Source organism: Mauremys reevesii, linkage group 2 (genome assembly GCF_016161935.1).
Source record: "Mauremys reevesii isolate NIE-2019 linkage group 2, ASM1616193v1, whole genome shotgun sequence".
NCBI lineage: Eukaryota > Metazoa > Chordata > Testudines > Geoemydidae > Mauremys > Mauremys reevesii.
In genome coordinates, this window is record NC_052624.1 from 9590961 (window position 1) to 9616015 (window position 25055).

Consider the following 25055-nt stretch of genomic DNA (forward strand, 5'->3'; position numbering starts at 1 on the left):
TCTCTACTCCCAGGCTATAATCATGGAGCCAAAGGTGCAGGCGGCACTCCTCTAGCAGAGTTTTGTGAATCTAGCCCTTCATTTCCTTTGCTTTTACTAAAAACACCTGGAATGTTTTGTTCGACCTGACCCAAAATGTTTTTGGATTTTTCAGACCAGCCAGCAAACCAGAAAATCAGTTCCTGGGCCAGCTTTCCTAGCGATCAGGCCTGGCAACATTGCACGTGTATTCACACACACTCACAGCCGCGGCACACTGAACTCATGCAAACACCCGCCTGCTGCCTAGCCAAAGACGCTCCAGACTGCACATGCACTGCGACTTCAGAAGCCGTCCCACTTAGCAAAATCAGCTGAAGTCCCTGCAGAAATATAGATTTGTTTCAAGCCAGTAATTTAACGTGGCACCATGAAATACCAGAATTCATTTAGACACTTGCTAATAACAATGGACATTAATGGGGTGCAATGTGGTCCATGTACCATGCTCAGTATGGACCTTACCTAGGTTGTGGCATTGTAATATTAATGAAAATGTAACACCGACAGACCCCGGTTGGCAGGTGGGATTGAACCTGGGACCTCTGAAGCTTAATGCATGAGCCGCTACTGCATGAGTTAAAAGCCACATGGCCCTTAGCTCAGGCTGTAGCAGACTCATTACTCTCTCAGTGGTCTCGGTGCCATTAGAGGGAACAGAACACCACACCCAGGAGGTGCGTAGGTTACAAAAACCTGAGCGGGTGTCAGCAGACTCCAAATCCTTCCCCGAATTCAATGGAGCTACGCCAGGGATGACCTTGGCATTTGTACATGATTATATAAGTAGGAAATCAAGGTGCAGAATGCCACACTCTGTCTTTAGCCTAACTAAGGGCAATGTCCAGAGAGCGAGACAGAAAGGGGTTTTCAGTAGGTACAGCGGAGTTTTGGTCGGCAGCCCCAGCAGCAAAGCACAGCGAGCCTGGCGCGTTACTGACACTCTGATGAGTTCACGGGCGCCGACAGACACACAACAGGAGGCGGGAAGCGAATTCCATGCCCCGGACACTCCTTTCCACTCCTCGTCCCTCCACAATGATCAGATTGTTCATTGCCATTGTGAGCATGTACATCACTGCTCCTTACGCCTCCTTTCGTCAAGAGAACAGGTTCTGTGACTTGAGAGAGGCACTCCAGGAGGGCAAGTTAAACACACTCGACCGACGCCTGCTGCTGTAAGGACGCTGCTAGTGTACTGGGTGAGGCCAATATAATCCAACTCCACACCACAACGGATTTCACTGTGTGCATAATTTCTAGGCCAGGCCATAGGCGCCGACTCCGTGGCTGCTCCAGGGCTCTGCACCCACCGGCAGCTCCCTGCCCCGCCCCAGCTCACCTCCACCTCCGCCTGCTCCCCCGAGCACGCTGCATGCCCACTTCGCCCCCTAGCTCCCAGCGCTTGCCACCGCGAAACAGCTGATTCGGGCAGCAAGCAGAGGGAGAGGGAGGAGGGGGAACGCGGCGCACTCAGGGAAGAGGCGGGGCTGGGGCGGGGATTTGGGGAAGGGGTCCAATGGGGCAGGAAGAGGGCGGAGCTGGGGTGGGGACTTTGGGGAAGGGGTTGGAACGGGGGCAGGGCAGGGGCGGGGTTGGGGCAGGGGGTCTCCAAGCATCCACTGACGCCGGGGAAAGTAGGTGCCTGCGGGCCAGGCTGATCTACGCTCAGGTCAGGTGTGCAGGGCATACGAGAAATTGCACGGCTGCCAGAGGTGACACGTAACTGCGGATGGTGGGCGGGCACAATTGAACGGCTCTGGGTGGGCATGTGACCGCTCCACTCATAGCCTCTGCCTCCAGTCCTCGACGCATGTCAGTGGGCAGTCTGCAAAGCCGGCCCCGGGAAGCCCCGGGACTCTAGCAGCAGGGAAGGAGAAGCAGCCCCATGTCATGAGATGAGGGGGAGGAGCTCAGCCAGCAGCCCTGTCGCTCCCTCCCTCCTTGTGCTTCACAGACACATGATGAGTCCTGCTGCCAAGGGGAGCCGCTGCCTCCTCGCTGCTGGGAGTCCCGGTGGGAAGCAGCCCGAGAAATCTAGGGGGCCATGTGACCCTGCATGCCCCCCAATGCGTCACCTGAGACGGCTGCACAGGGGTCACTTGGAATAGCGGTTCTGGCATTCTCTGCACCCTGGGGAGCACAGGGGCTGTTCCCTCCAGGATGGATACCGAAAAAGGGGAGGACTCATATCCCTGCCTCTCCCCTTCCCCCTGAGGTGGGGCGGGGGGAGCAAGCTAACGGATGCAGCAAATGGCCAAGACTCAGCCCAGCATAAACATGGAAGTTGTGGAGTTGAGCTGAACTCAAGAGTTTTGGGTCTTCCAACTCCCAGAGAGGAGCAGGATATGTAGTAGGAAGGACTTAGTGAGCATGTGGAGTCTGCAAAGATCCATCCCTTACCTACTGTCTGATTGTCCAGGCCGGGGTCCGTCAGGCATTTCTCATGCTCGTGTTCGATCGCCAGCATGATGGTGCACTCAGGAGTTGTGCTTGACACCTACGGAAAGGGCAGAGAGAGAGAGAGATTGACTGTCAGTAAATTATCGGCCCATCCACTCTCCATGGCACATTTATAGCTAAAGACGCTCCCCTGGGCCTAGTAAAAAAGATAAAACAGATTGAACCAAGCGTCTTTTTATGACTGTTTAGAAGAAATAGCTGAGTAACCTAATGGCGGCCAAAGGAATATGACTTAAACTCAGGCAGCTTTGCTCCTGTCTGCCTTAAACAGCCCTAGCTATCGGATTATGTTCCACTACCAGCACTTATGTTTTCTTGTTCACTCCGGGTACGTCTGTACGGCAGCTAAACACCCATGGCTGGTCGGGGTCAACTGACTAGGGCTCGCGGGTCTCGGGCTGTGGGGCTGTAAAATTGCTGTGTAGACGTTCAGGCTTGGGCTGGAGCCCAAGCTCTGGGACCCTGCAATGGGGGAGGGTCCCAGAGCCCCGAGCCTGAATGTCTACACAGCAGTTTTTAGGCTACTGAGGCTTGGGCTAGCAGGGCTGAGTCAGCTGACCCTTACCAGCAGCGAGTCTTTTATTGCAGTGTAGACTGGCTTGACACAAACAATGGTACCAAGGAGTTTCAGATGGGAGGCTAGAAATTCACACTGAGCCTGTCCCTCCCATGACGCTTCCCCCATATTTACAGAGCGAGCTTAGTGAAGGACAATTCGCTGCCCCTGCTCCCCAGAATTACAGTTGTGAGCTCAAGCAACTAAAAAAATATATACACAGTATATACAGTGTGTGTATATATATGTGTATACACACACACACATACTGTGTGTGTGTGTATTTTTTTTTTAGTTGCACACACACACACACAGGAAATTCCTAATGTTAAGATTGTTCCAGCAGTTTTTACTTGGCCAGACTGCGTACTAGGATTTATATTATAGTAGGGAAAATGGACCAGGTAAAGAATCAGAGACCCTTTGTCCTGTATATTTTATAATATACAGTAATAGCTAAGTATATTGTTAAATGTAAACCTTCATGCAAAGGAATAAAGAGTTGGATGAATACTCTCTCTCTCTCACACACACACACACACACACACAGTTGTGTTAACATTACCAGCACCTTATTGATTTAGGTGAAATTCCTAACTTTGTTTATTATTTCTATTGCTGTAGCACCTCCAAGCCTCACTGGGGGATCAGGATCTCATTGTGCAAGGTGCTGTACAAACACATAACAACAGACAGAGAAAAATCAAGAGAAAACAACTGAATACAACACACAAGCTGGGAACAGCCAATGTGACAAGGAGAGGATGAGCCTAGCAGTGTGATGAGCAGCAGTCATCACCCGCCCGCTGCCTAACTATTGTCCAGTGTTTTGTAGGCAAAAGGTGAGACTTGAAGGCGGGAAGAGTCGTTTAGTAGCTGATCTCACAATCTTAACGAAACAATAAAAGTATTTTTAAAAAGTAAATATTTTTATTTGCAGAAAAATTTGACCTGCAGATTGTTTCTGTTGTCATCTTATGCTGTTTACTGGCTCCACCGGCAAAGTTTGCCAGTTAGTTTCCCACATCACCGTTTTCCAGCGCAGTTTATAAACTGGGAGAGCTAGTGAATTCTTTGAGCTAACAACTGCTTTCTGTGTATGGTATTGTAAGTGCTGTTCTTTGGGGTAAATTATCACGTCACTTCTCAGGTTAACTCCCTTTTTCTCATCATCATTAATCCTCTCCTCCTCTCTCACCTAAACTCTTCTCTAATGTCCTCCCTTGTGTTGGGCTTGGGCCTGGTCTACACTGTAGAGTTAGGTTGACATAAGGCAGCTTATATCAACCTATCTCTGTAAGTGTCTACACTAAAAAGTAGCTCCCACCTATGTAACTCGCCCACTATTCTGGCTTAATAACTCCACCTCCGTGAGAGGTTGCGCTTATGTCGATGTAGCTATGTTGACGCAGTGTCAGTGTAGACCCTGCGTTGCTTACATCAACGGTTGCTGCCTTTCAGAAACTGTCCCACAATGCCCCACACTGGCAGTCAAAAAAGCAAACAGGATGTTGGGAATCATTAAAAAAAGGATAGAGAATAAGATGGAGAATATCTTATTGCCCTTATTATAAATCCACGGTACACCCATATCTTGAATACTGCGTACAGATGTGGTCTCCTCATCTCAAAAAAGATAGACTGGCATTAGAAAAGGGCAGAGAAGGGCAACTAAAATGAATGGTGTCCCTAGCCTCTGTTTGTCAGAGGGTGGAGATGGATGGCAGGAGAGAGATCACTTGATCATTACTTGTTAGGTTCACTCCCTCTGGGGCACCTGGCATTGGTAGACAGGATACTGGGATGGATGGACCTTTGGTCTGACCCAGTATGGCCATTCTTATGTTCTTATGCCTCAGTCAGGTGTCAACAAGGCTGATGAGCCATTAGTTAAATCGGTGCAAGGATACTGGTGAGGATGCACACGGTTGACACTAGGAGCATAGTGTGGATGTGTAAATCTGTTTCAATTGCTGCAATGACAGTACATCAATGAAACTTAGGTTGACTTTATTTTGTAATGTAGACTTGCCCTTTGTCTACACTTAAAAATTAGATGGCTCTAGCTGCACCATGGGCATAAGTGCCGACTTCTGCTCCCACCGGTGGGTGCTCGAGCCCCCTCTGTCCCCGGTCCCACCCCGACTCCACCCCTTCCATGAGGTCCCGCCCCTGCCCTGCCCCACCCCCATTCCAACCCCTTCCCGAAAGTCCCTGCCCCAACTCCGCCCCCTCCCTGCCCCTATCCCAACTCCTTCCCCAAATCCCCGCCTTGCCTCTTCCCTGCCTCCTCCCCTGAGTGTGCCACATTCCCACTCCTCTCCCCCCCTTCCTGGAGCGGCCAAGCAGCTGTTTGGTGGCAGCCGGGCGGGAAGCACTGGGAGGTAGGTGGAGGAGCGGGGACGCAGCATGCTCAGGGGAGAAGGCAGAGGTGGGACGGGGAGCTTGGCTGCCTGTGGGCGCAGAGCACCCACTAATTTTTCCCCATGGGTGCTCCAGCCCCGGAGCACCCATGGAGTCGGCGCCTGTGCCACTGGGGGATGTAAAAAATGTTACCACCCGAGCGCCATAGTTAGGTCAAACTAACCCCTGGTGTAGATGCGTCTAAGTCAGTGCAAGAAGTCTTCTGTCAACCTAGCAACAACTTCTCGGAGAGGTGGATTAACTATATTGTTGGAAAAACTCCTTCCATTGACATAGGAAGCCTTTGCGCTACTGGGCTACAGTGGCACAGCTGCAGTCCCCAAGCTATGCCACAATAGCAGCTAAGGTGCAGGTATACCCATAATCTCATTGCAATTTCTTTGGGGGCAGGGAATGGCCCTTGAGGCGAGATATTAAAATACTGTGTACATTTACGATGCTACAGAAATGATATTTTAACAACAGTAACCTATGCTGCCTGCAATCTAGAGATCACAGTATTTAATTGTCATGTTTTTCCTTTTCCTTTATTGAAAGCTGATCTACATACCTAAATCTGTGGCTTGCGTATTTACCTAGCGTGCCATGATATTTCCCTTTGAATGAATACTTCATTTCCACTTGAGAAAATTAGGTCAATATATACGTAGGGTTCTGAAGAGCAGACTATTGACAGAATTAGGTAAATATGTAAAAAGGGAGGTTTAAAACATGCTCTCTTCCTTAATCCTTTTCCGAGTGGCCAGCTGTATCTTCAAAACACTACGCAGAGGAAGCATGACTAGTGGCTAATGCACAGGTGTGAGAATCAGGTGCTTTTTCCAGCTCTGCCACTGAGTTCCTGCGTGATCTTAAACGAGTCATTTAGGCCCAGATTTTGAAAGATATTTAGACATTGCTGACCTCAGTATGGCAACACCCAACTGATTTAGGACCCTGAGTCTCATTTCCAAATGGGATTTAGGCACTTAAGAGATAAAATCCCACTAATTTAAGCCCTTGAGTGTTTAACTCCCTTTTAAAAGTGAGATGTAGGCACTGCAAATACCTCAATACCTTTACAAATCTGGATTTTAGGACCCAATCTAACATTCCCTGAGGTCAACATAAAGATTCTCATTGTCTTCAGGCCTTTCCTCTGTCTTTCACTCAGTCTCCTCTATCAGTAATACTAGTGACTTTGTGAGTCAGGTTTGGCTGTTAGTAAAACAAAAGACTACATCAAGGACCAGATGGCTCAGGGGATGAGTAAATGGATGTTTAGTCTTTCATCTCTAACATCAGCTGAACTCCAGGTTAAGTCAGCCATGAGTGAAAGTTGCTGCCAAGCCAGGGATGCTCGGTGGCAAAATGAACTGGGTTATCTCTAACCATTTCCCAATTGACTGGCGCTCCCAGCTCAAATGCCACCACTACTACAACTGACAGCCTTGGCAGGCAGGCCAAGCTTTCAGTGGAGCTGGAGGCTGAACAATCTTCTCCCCTAGCTACAGTCCCTCCAGAAGAAGTTTGAAACAGATCAGCGAGATGGTGGGGTGGGACACTGATTGCTTCCAGAAGTGATACTACTCTGTGGATAAACAGTGGACTTCCGAGTTGTCACTCTGGCACCTTTCGCAAAAACAGAGAGCCTGAGGAGCCAGGGACCTCACCAGGAGGGGAGCTGGCTAACTGGGGAGCTGGGTAATCGGCATTCTCCATCACAAAATTGTCAGCCCACTCCAGTTAGTTTACACAAAGAGTTTACAGAAGATGCTCCCTATGCCGATGGGAGAATGTCTCCCATTGGCGTAGGCACTCCACCTAGCCGAGAGACGGTAGCTACGACGACGGGACAAGCCCACCTGACAGGAATCGCGCTGTCTTCGCTGGGAGTTCAGTCACTATAATGGCGTCGCTCAGGGGTGTGGATTGCCCCGCAGGATGCAGTTATACCAGCATAAATCTGTAGTGTAGACCAGGGCTTAGATTTACTGTTAAAGCATAATCCAGTTTCTTGGATAAATCCAGCGTGGATGGTCATCTACCGGAAACTCATTCCAGGTGTGTTGACCCTGGAGCTGGAAGGTCTAATTTGACTGAGCGATCACCCTAAAAATAGGAGTGTAGCTGCGGCAGCATGAGGGGTGGGAGGGGCAAGCCACCCCGAGTACAATCTCATCTGAAACCTTGGGTAGGTATCCGGGCAGCTAGCCCATCTGGCCACTTGCACTGCAGCAGCTCCCTGCTCTTTTTAGCGCACGAGCTCAATCAGAGCTAGCGTGGGTGTCTCTGACCATGCTGGAAACTGTACCTTCCAACTCCAGTGTAGACAGAGCCTTAATCTCCCTCGGTGTCCTGTCCCAGTACCTGTGTGTGGTTTGATATAAAACCTGGGATGGATTCATTGCTGACTGCTTCTCCTGCAGCCACTGCAAAACCTTGGGCAGGAAAACAGCGCGGATCTTTCTAAGACATGAATTCCTGTAGCTCAGAATTCAGCTCTCGCTCCACTAGTCAATGTGAAATAATCCCATGATTATTGTGTAATGAGGGTAGCTCTGTGTAATGAGGGTATTCCTTCCCTTTGGGTCCCATCAGCTGTCAGAAGATTACTGTGCAGGCTGCTGCTTGCGGCAAGAAAAACCCACAAGTACATGTGCTTGCAATTAAATGCACCCACAGGATCGTCATGGTCTGAGAAACTAGTGAGACATGCAGTGATGGGGCCAGGGGTCAGCTAAAGAGGGGAAGAAAAAGAGGAGCAAATCTGAAAAGACTAAAAATATCAGCCTGCATTCCCTTTCGGCTGCCTATTGCCACAGCCACAGTCCACAAACGCAGATTTGCTTGTTTTCTTGGTAAGCATCTTTTGGGTGATCCTCATCTAGACCATGACAACGGACTCAGAAGACGGTATTAAAAGGCAATAAAACAAGAGCGGCAGCATTGTCAGAATAGTTCAGATGTCACGTTTTTCATCGGCATTTCTGTCTGTGGCAGGGGGAGTCTCTTTGGACTCTTTCACATTCGGGGGCAGAGGAACCCACCATTTGAACGGGCACGTTCTCGTATTGAGTTCTTCAGCTACCAATCTAGTTAACAGCTGTAACCAATGGAACAACGTGAACACCTGCTGGGAGCCGAAATAGCCCAAAATAGGAGATGATCCAAAGCCCACGACATCGGTGAGTTTTGGATCATACTCTTAGAAACCGTTGGCCAGATTCTCCACTGCTATACAACGGCATAGTCCAGTGGAGCTATGCTGGTTTACAGCAGTGATGATCCAGCCCTAGATTTCCCTCTCTGTCCACACTGCTTTATCATTCCTTGTTCATGAATGTACTCAGAAGCTCAGTTTTACTCTATGAACTTCTGAATTATTCGGAGCACAAGCAAGATTATCAAGAAGGGGTCCCGGTGGATGGTCTCCCACCAGGATTTAGACCTTTGTCAAGGATTAATACCAACAATAACCCAGTCCACTCTAATGTCCCCAAAAGTTTTTGGTGTCTTGATAAAAATAGGTACAAATAGAATGATCAAGATGGATCCTAACATTTGGCTCTTCTGAAGCACCCTTCATCCAAGGAGTTCAAAGCACTTTGCACACGCAAGCTAATTATGCCTCACAACAACCATGAGAAGGGGTTATAATTACACACCAGTAATACAGGGATAAGCTGAGACCCAGCAGACCAGATTCTGGATGGATCTAACACCCTGAGTGGCCTCCTTGAAATCGACAAAGATACTCTAGATTTACAATACTTTGGGAGAACAACATTTTAGCAGAAAGAGCAAGGGCTTTATTCTGCTATTACCTTTACTCACGTGGAGTAAGTACATTACTCTGCAAGTACTTTGTCAATACTACCACTCTCAGAGTAAGAGTAGTGGAGTCTGGCCATCCGAGACTTGCTCAAAGTAACACAGCAAGAGCCAGGAATGAACCCAGGCGTCCCCATTCCTAGGCGACTGCTCCAACCACGGCATTTTAGGCCCTTCTAAACTATAACCCATTGCACAGAACTGATCTCCTCTCCTTTGACACAGAAAACAGACACTTTGCCTGATAATCTACGTGCTGCTTGAGCAGAGGCAGCTTGCCCAAACTGACCCGCAGCTTTGAGGAATGCAACTTCGTTTCACCTAGATCATCCCCCATTCAGTTGGGAGGTCAAGGAAACTAGCACAGAGCGTTCGGCAAAGTGGCCAGAGAACCATAAGAAGGGGACGTGGCGTGATTGTGGTGCCTCATGCATCAGCTGCACACACGCAAACCCTCCTGAGCAGCAAGGTGAAGGCAAAAGAGAGATTTCTCCAGGATGTGCTAGAGCTGGGAAGTGCTGTCCCCAGGGGCTGCTATAAGGACAAAAAATGAAATGAAAAAGAAAGGAGACAAATTCCTGAAAAGTTGCTATCAAGCACAAGAAACCTACTGCTCTTCATGGTGTAATAGGAATATTGGCACATAAACACCCTTAGCTCCTATTTAGCGTTTTCCATCCATGGATCTCAAAGCACATGACAAAAGTGCCATTATCCCTATTTTACAGATGGGGGAAACAGGTGTAGAGTAGAGAAGTGACTTGCCCTAGGTCACACAGAGGATCAGCAGCACATCCAGGAAGAAGAGACGTGAGGAGTCCTGCAGGAAGGGCGGCCAGTAAGTCCCTTGGCCCACGTCGCTTCCTGCAGCCCCTATTGGCCTAGAGTGGTGAACCACGGCCAGTGGGAGCCGCGATCGGCTGAACCTGTGGACGTGGCAGATAAACAAACTGGCCCAGCCCACCAGGGGCTTTCCCTGAACAAGCAGCAGCCCTAGTTTGAGAACCACTGGCTTAGAGCACATGACCTCCCCTTCCCGTTGTCTAACTCTTCCTTAGTAGTTAGGGGGCAGCTAAGCAGCTGTCAGGAGCACCAATGAGGATGTGTATCTCACATAATTTTGCTTTGCCCTTTGAGTCTAACCAGAATAGCCTGTTAAACAAACGCTGAGCTGGTGAACATGAATTTCCTCAGTTCAGACGCATGGATTCAGGCCCATCTCGATTCTGAGCGGCTGCCTTGCCAGCCCCCCTGCAGTGCCTGGAGTGATCGTTCGTGCTAAGGACTAACTAAGGGCTGATCAAAAACCCATGGGAATCTTTCAAAACACAGTGAAGTGAATGGAATCAGGCTCAACATTATTACAACTACTACTTAGCAGCTGGCTAGTGATTTGCATACATAAAGCACTTTACAGACATTAACTAATTAAAGCCTGCAACCCTCCTAAAAAGTAGGTAAATGAATATTATTATTATTCCCATTTTATAGAGAAGGAAACTGAGACCTAAAAGGCTGAAGACAGCTTTGCCAGAAGGACCCTCTTCTTTTGGTTGCCCAGTTTGAGACATCTTGGGCCTGATTATCAGAAGTATTCAGCCCCTGCAGCTTCCATTAATTTCGACAGGAGTTGCAGGTGCTCTATACTTTCTGAAAATCAGATCGGAAGCGTCTGAGGTCCGGCACCCAAAACTGTAGCCTCCCAACATATGTGGACACTTGAAAATGTTGCCATTTCCCCAAGGCCATCCAAGACGTCGGTAGCAGGAATGAGACCGGTGCCCAATATCCCAAACCCGGTGCTCCAGCAACTACATTATACTGTTTCTCAATAGTGTGGTTATGGACAATATTTTAACATTGCTGGCTCTCAACATCATGAACATCTCTTGACGGAGCAAGCCTATGATGAAAGCCAAGGACCTTCCTATACATTTTCAGCTTAAATGACCTGCAAAATGACCTGTGGCTGTTCGTACCTTTAAAAACAACATTTCCAAATTCAGACATATGCCTGGCACAATCCATAAATGAAGCTCATTTGAAATAGCTTCAAATTATTTGAAAAGAATTGATTCAAAAGATGTGATTAACGCCAAAAGACAGGCCAAGACATACAAAGCTGTAGGCAAGAGATAAGGTACAGTTGATACATTCTTATTCTGAGATCAGAAAGAAATGAATCGCTTTCTTTCTAGCTGAACAAAACTCGCTTAATCTACATAGCTACGTGATTCCATTATTAACTGAAGATTCCTCTTGTTTTTTTTATAAAGCAGCAAAACTCTTTAGAGAGGCAAGTCAGAGCCTAAATAATCCTCCAGTCTCTTCTTTCAAAGCGGTGCCAAAGATACGGAAAAAGGCCGCAACTATCCTATATTTAAAACTGGAATTTGTAGAACCACTTAGCATCAGGCTTCATGTGAAATGTTCTAAGCTGTTCTGAAGACAGAAAGTGGGATCTTTAAGGGACCAGGAAACTGGAACTCCTCCCTCTTCATTGACATGTGTATGTGCACACATGTATTTCAAGCTACCCTTTAGGCAATTTAGGTTAGAACAGCCACAGAGAATGTATGTTGCAGACAGGTAATTCAAAGCCCAGGAAACACATGCTGGTTGTTCTCAGAAAGATCCTTGCCAAAGAGACTGGATGTGTAATGTCGACAGACCCTGGTTGTCAGCGGGCGGGATTGAACCTGGGACCTCTGGAGCTTAGTGCATGAGCCTCTACTGCATGAACTAAAAGCCAACTGCCTCTTAGTTAAGGCTGTAGAGCAGACTCGTTTAATTCTCTAAGTGGTCTCTGCAGGGCCGCCCAGAGGGGGGGGGCAAAGGGGGCAATTTGCCCCGGGCCCCGGGCTCCGCAGGGGCCCCCAAGAGAACAGCGGAGGCTCCCGCCTCCGCCCCTCTCCTGGAGCCTTAGCACATCAAGCGGCGTGTCTCAGCCGGGGCCCCTGAGCCCCGCTCCGAGCCGCGTGGGGAGGGGGCGGGGCTGGGAGCCCCTGCCTGAGCTCTGCTCCCTCCGCTGGGCCTGGAGCTCCCAGCCCCGCCCCCTCCCCACGCGGCTCTGAGCGGGACGGAGCTCAGGCCCCGCCGGCCACACGCTGCGGCTGTTTTGGCGAGGCGCTGAGACTCCGGGTGAGGAGGGAGCCGGGGTAGAGGCTGGGGCCGGGGGGGTTGGCTAAAGGGCAGGGAGCCCTGGAGACAGTCAGGGCAGAGGTTGGGGGAGGGGGCAGGGAATGGGGTTTGGATTGTGGGTGTTCTGGGGTGGATAGGTCAGGGCCGCCCAGAGGGGCGGGGCAAGAGGGCGCAGGAGCTTCTCCGCCCCCGGTCTTCGCCGGCGGGGGGCCCTGCTGCTCGGGGGCGGAAGGACCCCACTGGCGAATTACTGCAGCGGGACCCGCCGCCGGCGTGCAGCCCGGTTCGGCGGTAGTCGGCGGCGGGGCCCTTCGTTCGGGACCCGCCGCCGAAGTGCCCCGAAGACCCGCGGCGGAGGGGCCCCCCGCCGCCGAATTACCGCTGAAGACCGGGCTGCATGTCGGCGGCGGGTCCTGCTTCGGCGGTAATTCGGCGGCGGGGGGCTCCCACCGCGAGTCTTTGGGGCACTTCGGTGGCGGGTCCCGGAACGGAAGGGCCCCCCGCCGCCGAAGACCCCGGGCCCCCGGAATCCTCTGGGCGGCCCTGGGTCTCTGTGCCACTAGATGGGACAGAACCCCACACCCAGGAGGTGTGTGGGTTACACATGCTGGATTTTGGTTGGGGGTGAACAGACCCACTAGATGCAGGGATCTGCCCCAGAGGGTTTACAGAGCTCTTGTAGACTCTGAACAATAACTTTATTTTCACTTGGGACATCTAGATTCAGCTCTTCTCTTCCGTCACAAGTCAAATGACGTGAATCAACCCAATTTACAGTGTAGCCTCTCAACTAAACTATGCAGAGTGTGTATATCAGAGAAGTTAACCATGAGCAAGGAGAAAGGAGTGGATTTGCCAGCAGGATTTAAAGGACTGAATGAGAATGAAGGCTTTAGGAAGGTTGAATTTATTGGAAGACAGCAGCAAGCTACAACTTGAATCAACCACAGCCCAGTGATTTTCCAGTAGGTTCTTGGGAGACAGGGATACAACGGCTTAAATGGATTCATAAAAATATTTTCCATTGCAGTGACACTCTTCCGTGTTGACAGGCATTGAGGAATTTAAAGTTAGAGGCTGAGAAGGTTGTTACGCTAACTTAAAAGCCTCAAGACACACAGGATTCCTAATAACACAGTGTGATGCCCACCCCGCCTAGAGGCATAAAGCTTAAGGAACTGAAAGGAGCACTGGCAATTTGCTAGCAGCCTGAGGGCCACACCTAGTTTGAAGCAGCCTACTGCAACCACTCTCCTCTTTATAACAACCTGGGAAGGTTCCAGGTCCCAGGATGCAATGCTCCAGCGATCAGTGCTGCATCATAATTCTAGCCCCCTCTGTTGAAACCCAAGATGGAACACTCAATGGAACATCACATGCTAGAAACAACACTATCCATGGGCCCCACATCTGTGTTAAATATCAGAGCAACCACTGCCTGCATTGTAGGTTTCCATGAATTGTTCTTGGCCTAAACACACCAGGTGAAATCCTGGCACCACTGAAGTCCATGAGAATTTTGTCATTGATTTCAATGGGGGCAAATATTTCACCGCTCAACTTCTTGTGTGGCACAAACAATGTCTGTTTCCAGTGGGGTCCCACAGGGATTGGTTGTGGCCCTACACTATTTAACATTTTTATCAATGCCCTGGTAGAAAACATAAAATCATCATTAATCAAATGACACAAAATTGGGGGAGGGGTATATATTGACCTAATTTTTTCAAGTGGAAATGAAGTATTCATTCAAAGGGAAATATCATGGCATACTAGGTAAATACGCAAGCCAGAGATTTAGGTATGTAGATCATTGATTCAGAGCGATGTGGATTGCTTGGAACACTGGGCACAAGCAAACAATGTGTGTTTTAATATGGCTAAATGTAAATGTATATGTCTAGGAACAAAGAATGTAGGCCATACATATAGAGTGGGGGACTCTATCCTGGGAAGCAGTGAGTCTGAAAAAGATTTGGGGGTCATGGCAGATAATCAGCCATGCATGAGCTCCCACTGTGACATAAGAACCTAAGAATGGCCAAACTGGGTCAGACCAACAGCCCTTCTAACCCAGGATCCTGTCTTCTGACAGTGGGCAGTGCCCGATGCTTCAGAGGGAATGAACAGAACAGGGCAATTATCAAGTGATCCATGCCCTGTCATACAGTGCCAGCTTCAGGCAGTCAAACGTTCAGGGATACCCAGTGCATGAGGTTGTGTCCCTGACCATCTTGTCAAATGGTCATTGAAGGATCTATCCTCCATGAATTTATCTAATTCTTTTTTTTAGCCCAATTATCCTTTTGGCCTTCACAACGTCCCCTGGCAATGAGTTCCAAAGGTTGATTGTGTATGGTGTGAAGAAATACTTCCCTTTGTTTGTTTTAAACCTGCTGCCTACTAATTTCATGGGGTGTCCCCTGGTTCTTGGGTTATGTGAAGGGGTAATTAACACTTTGTTATTAATTTTCTCTACACCATTCATGATTTTATAGACGCCTATCATATCCCTCTGTCATCTGCTTTCCAAACTGAACAGTCCCAGTCTTTTTAATCTCTCCTCATATGGAAATTGTTCCATACCCCTTAACTCTTTTGTTGCCCTTCTCTGTACTTTTTCTAATTCTAAAATATCTTTTCTCAGATGGGGCAACACAGTATTCAAGATGTGGGCGTACCATGGATTTATATAGAGGTACTATGATATTTTCGGTCTTATTTATCCCTTTCCTATTGGTTCCTAATATTCTGTTATCTTTTTTGACTGCCACTGCAGATTGAGCAGATGTTTTCAGAGAACTACCCACAATGACTCCAAGATCTCTTTCTTGAGTGGTAACAGTCAATTTTAGACCCCATCATTTTGTATGTATAGCTGGGATTATATTTTCCAATGCACATTACTTTGCATTAATCAACATTGAATTCCATCTGCCATTTTGCTGCCCAGTCACCCAGTTTCGTGAGATCCCTTTATAACTCTTTGCAGTCAGCTTTGGACTTAAGTATCTTGAGTAATTCTCTATTGTCTGCAAATTTTGCCGCCTCACTGTTTACTCCTTTTCCCAGATCATTTATGAATATGTTTAACAGTGCTTGTCCCAGTACAGACCCCTGGGGACACCATTATTTACTTCTCTCCAGTCTAAAAACTGACCATATATTCCTACCCTTTGTTTCCTATTTTTAAGCAGTTACTGATCCATGAGAGGACCTTCCCTCTTATCCCATGACTGCTTACTTTGCGTAAGAGCCTTTGGTGAGGGACCTTGTAATGACTTTCTGAAAGTCCAAATCTTTTGATACTGTGGCCAAAGGAGTTAACGTGATCCTGAGATGCATAAACCGGGGAATCTCGAGTAGGAGCAGAGAGGTTATTTTACCTCTGTATCTGGCACTGGTGTGACCGCTGTGGAATACTGTGTCCAGTTCTGGGGTCCACAATTCAAGAAGGATGTTGATAAATTGGAGAGGTTCAGAGAAGAGCCACGAGAATGATTAAAGGATTAGAAAACCTGCCTTACAGCGACAGACTCAAGAAGTTCAATCTATTTAGTTTAACAAGGGGAAGGTTAAGGGATGACTTGATTACACTCTATAAGTATCTATGTGGTGAAAAAATATTTAATAATGGGCTCTTCAGCCTAGCAGAGAAAGGTGTAACATGATCCAATGGCTGGAAGTTGAAGCTAGACAAATTCAGCCTGGAAATAAGGCACACATTTTTAACAGTAAAGGTAACTAACCATGGGAACAATTTACCAAGGGTCATGGCAGATTCTCCATCACTGACAATTTTTAAAGCAAGATTGGATGTTTTTCTAAAAGATCTGCTGTAGGAATTATTGTAGGAAAGTTCCCTGGCCTGTGCTATACACGAGGTCAGACTAGATGATCACAATGGTCCCCTCTGACCTTGGGATCTATGAATTGTTGTCTTAGGGTACGTCTACACTACGGGACTATTCCGAATTTGCATAAACCGGTTTTGTAAAACAGATTTTATAAAATCGAGTGCGCGCGGCCACACTAAACACATTAAATCGGTGGTGTGCGTCCATGGTCCGAGGCTAGCGTCGATTTCTGGAGTGTTGCACTGTGGGTAGCTATTCCCTAGCTATCCCATAGTTCCCGCAGCCTCCCCCGCCCCTTGGAACTTCCGGGTTGAGATCCCAGTGCCTGATGGGGCAAAAATCATTGTCGCGGGTGGTTCTGGGTAAATGTCGTCAGTCACTCCTTCGTCTGGGAAAGCAACGGCAGACAAGCATTTCGCGCCTTTTTTCCCTGGATTGCCCTGGCAGATGCCATAGCATGGCAATCATGGAGCTTATTTTGCCGTTTGTGACTCTCACCGTATGTGTACTAGATGCCGCTCACAGAGGCGATTCAGCAGCGCTACACAGAAGCATGCTTTTGCTTTTGCATGACAGCAGAGATGGTTACTAGCCATATTGCACCATCCAAACCCTTCCATAAATTGGAACTGAGGATGATCATGGCTACCAGTCCTTTTGTACCATTTGCTGCTAGTGCCCCTGGTCAATCAGCCAGGGGCGCAAAAGCCAAGAGTGGTTACTAGCCATATTGTACCTTCCATCGTTTTGTACCATTGGCTGCTGTCATAAGTGCCCCTGGCCGATCAGCCAGGGGCGCAAAAGCAACATGTGGGAATGACTCCCTGAGTCAATCCCTCCTTTTTGGTATCTAAAAATAGAATCTGTGCTGCCTAATATAGGCAAGTGTGCTAGAGAACCACCTGCTCTGTGTCAGAGCCCGCAGAAATTATCTGTATGCTATTCACAGGGGGTGCTCCTGTAACAACCCCACCTGTTGATTCCGTTCTTCCCCCAGCCTTTCTTGGCTACCGTAGCATTGTCCCCCCACTTGTGTGATGAATTAATAAAGAATGCAGGAATAAGACACACTGACTTGTTAGTGAGAAATGAGTGGAAGGCAGCCTCCAGCTGCTATGATAGTCCAGACAGGACATTAAGCAGTGTGTAGGAGAGAAGCCCAGCATCCCACTGCTAGTCCAGGGGCAACTGAATCTTTTCTTTACACATGAAGGGTGGGGGCTGATGGAGCTCAGCCCCCTGTTGCTATGATGAGGATGGTTACCAGCCATATTGCACCATCCATCCACCAGAAAAAATTAGGGCCAATAGGCTGATGACGAGGACGGTTACCAGTCCTTTTGTCCCATCAGCTGAAGCTGATCATGAGGATAGATTTCCATCATTTTGTACGATCAGCTTATGCTGATGATGAGGATGGATTTCCATCTTTTTGTACCATCAGCCGCCCATGACGGGGTGGGGGGGAGCAAGGATGTTGGTGTTGAGTGCTGCACTATCGCGTCTATCTGCAGCATTCAGTAAAGATAGGGTGACATGTAAAAGAGTCAGAGGATTGTTTTACCTTTCGCTTCTGGGGGGGTGGGGGGTGGGTGAGTAGATTGCCAAGCTATGCCCTGACCCGCGGGCACTGTGTTTGACCCTAGAAGCATTTGGAGCTCAGCCAAGAATGCAAATAATTTTAGGAGGCTGCAGGAACTGTGGGATAGCTTCAGTCCTCCAGTCCATGCGCATCCATTTGATTCTTTGGCTTTCCGTTACGCTTGTCACGCTGCAGTGCGCTGAGTCCCTGCTTTGGCGTCTGTCTGGAGATTTTTAAAAAAGGATTCTAACGGAGCGCTGATAGAACGGATAGAACGGATTTGCCTGCCCTTACAGCGATCACATCCGCATGGTCCATGCGGGAGCTCTTTTTTTTATTTTGATTTCGGACTGCATCGCCACCCGTGCTGATCGGAGCTCCACGCTGGGCAAACAGGAAATATTCAAAAGTTCGCGGGGCTTTTCCTGTTTACCTGACCACTGCATCCGAGTTCAGATTGCGGTCCAGAGCGGTCACTGGTGCACTGTGGGATAGCTCCCGGAGGCCAATACCGTCGATCAGCGTCCACACTAACCCTAATCCGATATGTTAATACCGATACTAGCGTTACTCCTCTCGTTAGGGAGGAGTACAGAAACCGGTTTAAAGAGCCATTAAAATCGATATAAGGTGCCTGCTAGTGTGGACGGTTTCGGCGTTAAATCGGTTTTACGCTCCTAAAACCGATTTAAACGCCTAGTGTAGACCAGGCCTCAGTTAGGCTGCTAGTTATAGGGGCCACCCTGGCATTCATCTGCGCACACAAACCTGCCCCCACAGCTGCTTTCTCCTGCATTCAGATGAGCTGGCCACTCAGGGTACGTCTACACTACGGGACTATTCCGAATTTGCATAAACCGGTTTTGTAAAACAGATTTTATAAAATCGAGTGCGCGCGGCCACACTAAACACATTAAATCGGTGGTGTGCGTCCATGGTCCGAGGCTAGCGTCGATTTCTGGAGTGTTGCACTGTGGGTAGCTATTCCCTAGCTATCCCATAGTTCCCGCAGCCTCCCCCGCCCCTTGGAACTTCCGGGTTGAGATCCCAGTGCCTGATGGGGCAAAAATCATTGTCGCGGGTGGTTCTGGGTAAATGTCGTCAGTCACTCCTTCGTCTGGGAAAGCAACGGCAGACAAGCATTTCGCGCCTTTTTTCCCTGGATTGCCCTGGCAGATGCCATAGCATGGCAATCATGGAGCTTATTTTGCCGTTTGTGACTCTCACCGTATGTGTACTAGATGCCGCTCACAGAGGCGATTCAGCAGCGCTACACAGAAGCATGCTTTTGCTTTTGCATGACAGCAGAGATGGTTACTAGCCATATTGCACCATCCAAACCCTTCCATAAATTGGAACTGAGGATGATCATGGCTACCAGTCCTTTTGTACCATTTGCTGCTAGTGCCCCTGGTCAATCAGCCAGGGCGCAAAAAGCCAAGAGTGGTTACTAGCCATATTGTACCTTCCATCGTTTTGTACCATTGGCTGCTGTCATAAGTGCCCCTGGCCGATCAGCCAGGGGCGCAAAAGCAAAAATTGGGAATGACTCCCTGAGTCAATCCCTCCTTTTTGGTATCTAAAAATAGAATCTGTGCTGCCTAATATAGGCAAGTGTGCTAGAGAACCACCTGCTCTGTGTCAGAGCCAGAAATTATCTGTATGCTATTCACAGGGGTGCTCCTGTAACAACCCCACCTGTTGATTCCGTTCTTCCCCAGCCTTTCTTGGCTACCGTAGCATTGTCCCCACTTGTGTGATGAATTAATAAAGAATGCAGGAATAAGACACACTGACTTGTTAGTGAGAAATGAGTGGAAGGCAGCCTCCAGCTGCTATGATAGTCCAGACAGGACATTAAGCAGTGTGTAGGAGAGAAGCCCAGCATCCCACTGCTAGTCCAGGGGCAACTGAATCTTTTCTTTACACATGAAGGGTGGGGGCTGATGGAGCTCAGCCCCCTGTTGCTATGATGAGGATGGTTACCAGCCATATTGCACCATCCATCCACCTGAACAAAGTAGGGCCAATCGGCTGATGGCGAGGACGGTTACCAGTCCTTTTGTCCCATCAGCTGAAGCTGATCATGAGGATAGATTTCCATCATTTTGTACGATCAGCTTATGCTGATGATGAGGATGGATTTCCATCTTTTTGTACCATCAGCCGCCCATGACGGGGGGGGGGAGCAAGGATGTTGGTGTTGAGTGCTGCACTATCGCGTCTATCTGCAGCATTCAGTAAAGATAGGGTGACATGTAAAAGAGTCAGAGGATTGTTTTACCTTTCGCTTCTGGGGGTGGGTGGGGGTGGGTGAGTAGATTGCCAAGCTATGCCCTGACCCGCGGCACTGTGTTTGACCCGAGAAGCATTTGGAGCTCAGCCAAGAATGCAAATAATTTTAGGAGGCTGCAGGAACTGTGGGATAGCTTCAGTCCTCCAGTCCATGCGCATCCATTTGATTCTTTGGCTTTCCGTTACGCTTGTCACGCTGCAGTGCGCTGAGTCCCTGCTTTGGCGTCTGTCTGGAGATTTTTAAAAAAGGATTCTAACGGAGCGCTGATAGAACGGATAGAACGGATTTGCCTGCCCTTACAGCGATCACATCCGCATGGTCCATGCGGGAGCTCTTTTTTTTATTTTGATTTCGGACTGCATCGCCACCCGTGCTGATCGGAGCTCCACGCTGGGCAAACAGGAAATATTCAAAAGTTCGCGGGGCTTTTCCTGTTTACCTGACCACTGCATCCGAGTTCAGATTGCGGTCCAGAGCGGTCACTGGTGCACTGTGGGATAGCTCCCGGAGGCCAATACCGTCGATCAGCGTCCACACTAACCCTAATCCGATATGTTAATACCGATACTAGCGTTACTCCTCTCGTTAGGGAGGAGTACAGAAACCGGTTTAAAGAGCCATTAAAATCGATATAAGGTGCCTGCTAGTGTGGACGGTTTCGGCGTTAAATCGGTTTTACGCTCCTAAAACCGATTTAAACGCCTAGTGTAGACCAGGCCTCAGGCAGAAAATCCACTGTTTTTATCGTGCTGTGTCTATCCTCTTATCATCCCTTGCCCCCTAAAACACCACTGGGAAAAAGCACACAGAGCTTTGCGCTTTGATCAATCAAATGACAAGCGCATGAGGATGTAATTGACACAATAAATTATATGAGAGCTCAGAGGATTCTACAGTACCGTGACTATTTACAAACCGGCAGGTACCTTCTCAGCACCCGCTACATAAGGGAGAGCTTAGGACCACTTTGCCACACTGGGAAGTCAGTCCCCTTTTGGTTTAAATGAAGCACATCGCTTGTCCCACTTCAGTTCCTAGTGGCATCAGCACTGTAGCTGTTCTCCTTGTTGGCAGCTGACACCACCTTTGGCAGTCTCTGATGGGAGGCCAGTGACTGACCGCACAGTAAATCAGATGCCTAGGGGAAAGAAATGGAAGTGCTAAAAATACAGGTGGAGGGTAGCGGGGGAGGTTGCATCTTATGGAGAGGTCTGCTGAGTTTTGCAGACTATACTGGTGGTAAGTGATGCTACCTCAGATGGCTTGTGTGCACTGAAGCTCTCGCTCTTCCAAGGATCACACCTCCCTGCTCTCCAATGTTGCTCTGTCTCAATGTCTATGCCATGCCCATCCCTGTGACATGCAAGGGCCTTGGACATATTTGCTGCACAGGCTTGTTTTGCAGCATTTGATTATTATTTTTTGGGCCAAGGAACAGGAGAGCAGCATTGGAGAGGGGACACAGACTTTAGTGGGACTAGTCTGTGCTTCCGCACATGTGCCTGGCAACTCCGTGAGAAGGGCTCAGAAGCATCCAGAAAAAAGATGCGGTGGTTATTAGACATGCTCAGCAGCTGTTTATTAAACTCTATAGGAAGAAGGTTTGCAGGTCTCCCACATATTCACCATTTGAGAGCTGAGCCAATCAGAACTTGGGGGGAGGGGAGAAAGCATGATAAATACTGGAGGTACACACAGTCCTTAAATCAAAAGCGGATGTTGTTCTAAAAGATCTTCTCCGGGAATTATTTGGGGGAATTATTTGTGAGCTGTGTTATACAGGAGGTCAGACTAGGTGATCACAACGGTCCCTTCTGGCCTTGGAATCTGTTAATCTATGAATTTCAGAGCTCATTGTCTGTGCTGGGGCTCGTAGGGCTGGCTGCTAAGGGAACTGAGTTAGCATCAAATGGAACAGGCTCGGAGCACAGAGGGGACCTGTGCTGGGCCAGCCAGCCAATGACGGCTCTGTCCCGCTGTCAGTACATAACTGAAGAGCATCAATCAGCCTCGGCAACACAACGACAACCAGGTGATGCAACAGGAGCCATCACACAGTGTGAAGACCTACAGGCTGAGCAGCTGGATTTCACCTGCCTGCATGAGATGCCGCAGAAGAAAATATAGCGCCCAGACAGAGAACAATGGGAAAGGACCGATGAAAAATGCCCCAGAACAGAGTTTTGGAACATAAGAACATAAGAACGGCCGTACCGGGTCAGACCAAAGGTCCATCTAGCCCAGTATCTGTCTACCGACAGTGGCCAATGTCAGGTGCCCCCGAGGGAGTGAACCTAACAGGCAATGATCAAGTGATCTCTCTCTTGCCATCCATCTCCATCCTCTGGCGAACAGAGGCTAGGGACACCATTCTTACCCATCCTGGCTAATAGCCATTTATGGACTTAGCCACCATGAATTTATTCAGTTCCCTTTTAAACATTGTTATAGTCCTAGCCTTCACAACCTCCTCAGGTAAGGAGTTCCACAGGTTGACTGTGCGCTGCATGAAGAAGAACTTCCTTTTATTTGTTTTAAACCTGCTGCCCATTAATTTCATTTGGTGACCCCTAGTTCTTGTATTATGGGAATAAGTAAATAACTTTTCCTTATCCACTTTCTCAACATCACTCATGATTTTATAGACCTCTATCATATCCCCCCTTAGTCTTCTCTTTTCCAAGCTGAAGAGTCCTAGTCTCTTTAATCTTTCCTTGTATGGGACCCTCTCCAAACCCTTAATTATTTTAGTTGCCCTTTTCTGAACCTTTTCTAGTGCTAGAATATCTTTTTTGAGGTGAGGAGACCACATTTGTACACAGTATTCGAGATGTGGGTGTACCATGGATTTATATAAGGGCAATACTATATTCTCAGTCTTATTCTCTATCCCCTTTTTAATGATTCCTAACATCCTGTTTGCTTTTTTGACCGCCTCTGCACACTGCGTGGACATTTTCAGAGAACTATCCACGATGACTCCAAGATCTTTTTCCTGACTCATTGTTGTTAAATTAGCCCCCATCATATTGTATGTATAGTTGGGGTTATTTTTTCCAATGTGCATTACTTTACATTTATCCACATTAAATTTCATTTGCCATTTTGTTGCCCTATCACTTAGTTTTGTAAGATCTTTTTGAAGATCTTCACAATCTGCTTTGGTCTTAACTATCTTGAGCAGTTTAGTATCATCTGCAAACTTTGCCACCTCACTGTTTACCCCTTTCTCCAGATCATTTATGAATAAATTGAATAGGATTGGTCCTAGGACTGACCCTTGGGGAACACCACTAGTTACCCCTCTCCATTCTGAGAATTTACCATTAATTCCTACCCTTTGTTCCCTGTCTTTTAACCAGTTCTCAATCCATGAAAGGACCTTCCGTTTTATCCCATGACAGCTTAATTTACGTAAGAGCCTTTGGTGAGGGACCTTGTCAAAGGCTTTCTGGAAATCTAAGTACACTATGTCCACTGGATCCCCCTTGTCCACGTTTGTTGACCCCTTCAAAGAACTCTAATAGATTAGTAAGACATGATTTCCCTTTACAGAAACCATGTTGACTACTGCTCAACAGTTTATGTTTTTCTATGTGTCTGACAATTTTAAAACTCAAGTTTTAGCAACTTTGGAGATGTCAAAAATTCAGATCAAGAAACAAGCTAGGCTGGGACAACAAAAGTGATGGCTGCTATAGAAAAACCATAACAGAGCTAGAAAACCATGGTTTCTCAATCACTATAGCAAAAGGAGAGGCAAATAGCCCTCCCTGTAGATATGGACATGACACTATGTTGGAGCTGGCTCTGGGGTTTTAGTTGTCTTTCCTTACCAGCCATGCAGCAACCTGCACCACAAGGAGCTACTACAGAGTTTACTGCCTGTTGTCACTCGACAGTCCAGCCCTAGCCCTAGCCAGATATGAACGAGGAGAGTCTCCTGGGGCAGGTTTTCAGGAATGAGGCTCCATTACAAGCAGGCAGACACCTCAGTGTGAACTTTTTAAGTGCTAACAACTGCGTAGGGGACCATCTTGCTTGATCACCTACATGCAGGGGTGACGGAGTCCATCAGGCGACTAGTGCTGAGAAAGGGCCCAGGCAGATGCGTCGGTGTGAGTGGAGACCTGGGTGAGGCCCAGTGACCCTACACACCCCTGTCTTCACACGCGCCACACTACTGCAATAATCTTTGTACAAAATATGCCTTGTGATGCATCATTTGAAAACAAATAACTCAGCGGTTATTAACATCATGGGGAAAGGTACACAGCAACATTATATGTAAAGTTATTAATCCCCCCTGTAGGATGTTACTAGCATACGTTCAAGACCAGAGAGCCTTGCCGAGGTCAGGGTGTTAAACAGGTCTATCCTAAACGAAGGAATGTGGGTTGACCTCAAAATACATATAAGCACTAAACAGGGCCATCAAACTAACAAGAGGAGGAAACTGCTAGAAAGTTCAGGACTGGGGATGTATTGGGGTCACCTGCTAACATTAACCCAGGCTGGTAAAGGCAAGAGTGTGTCTGCGATAACTGCTGTTGGATTCAAAGTGGTTGAATCGGAACTGCACGGTGTCCATGCTGGCTGCATGCACGTACACTAGGCAGTGAGCACAAGCAGCAGAAGCATTTTGGGGGCACTCAGGGTTATAATACAAGCGGTGACACAACCTTTTACTGGTCTGAATTGTATTCCGAAGGGTGGCAGGCCCCTTTCAAAGAGATGAACAGGGAGAATGAAAAGGAATGACAGAAGCACAGAAATGTAGGGCTGGAAGGGACCTCAACAGGTCATCTAGCCCAGCCCTCCATGCTGCAGCAGGGTTAAGTCTAGACCATCCGTGACAGATGTTTGTCTAATTGGGGATGGTGT

The 25055-nt window shown here is 48.1% G+C and overlaps 1 protein-coding gene across 5 annotated transcripts in view; it reads right to left on the reverse strand.

Annotated features, from left to right (window-relative positions):
- VIPR1 (vasoactive intestinal peptide receptor 1) overlaps positions 1 to 25055 on the reverse strand; it is a 175516-nt gene that overhangs the window by 107444 nt on the left and 43017 nt on the right. For all 5 annotated transcript variants that reach the window (XM_039526909.1, XM_039526908.1, XM_039526907.1 and 2 more), the window contains exon 2: positions 2443 to 2539. In XM_039526909.1, coding sequence (XP_039382843.1) covers positions 2443 to 2509 — 67 coding nt within the window. In that variant the 5' untranslated portion in view covers positions 2510 to 2539. The remainder of the gene's footprint in view (positions 1 to 2442; positions 2540 to 25055) is intronic.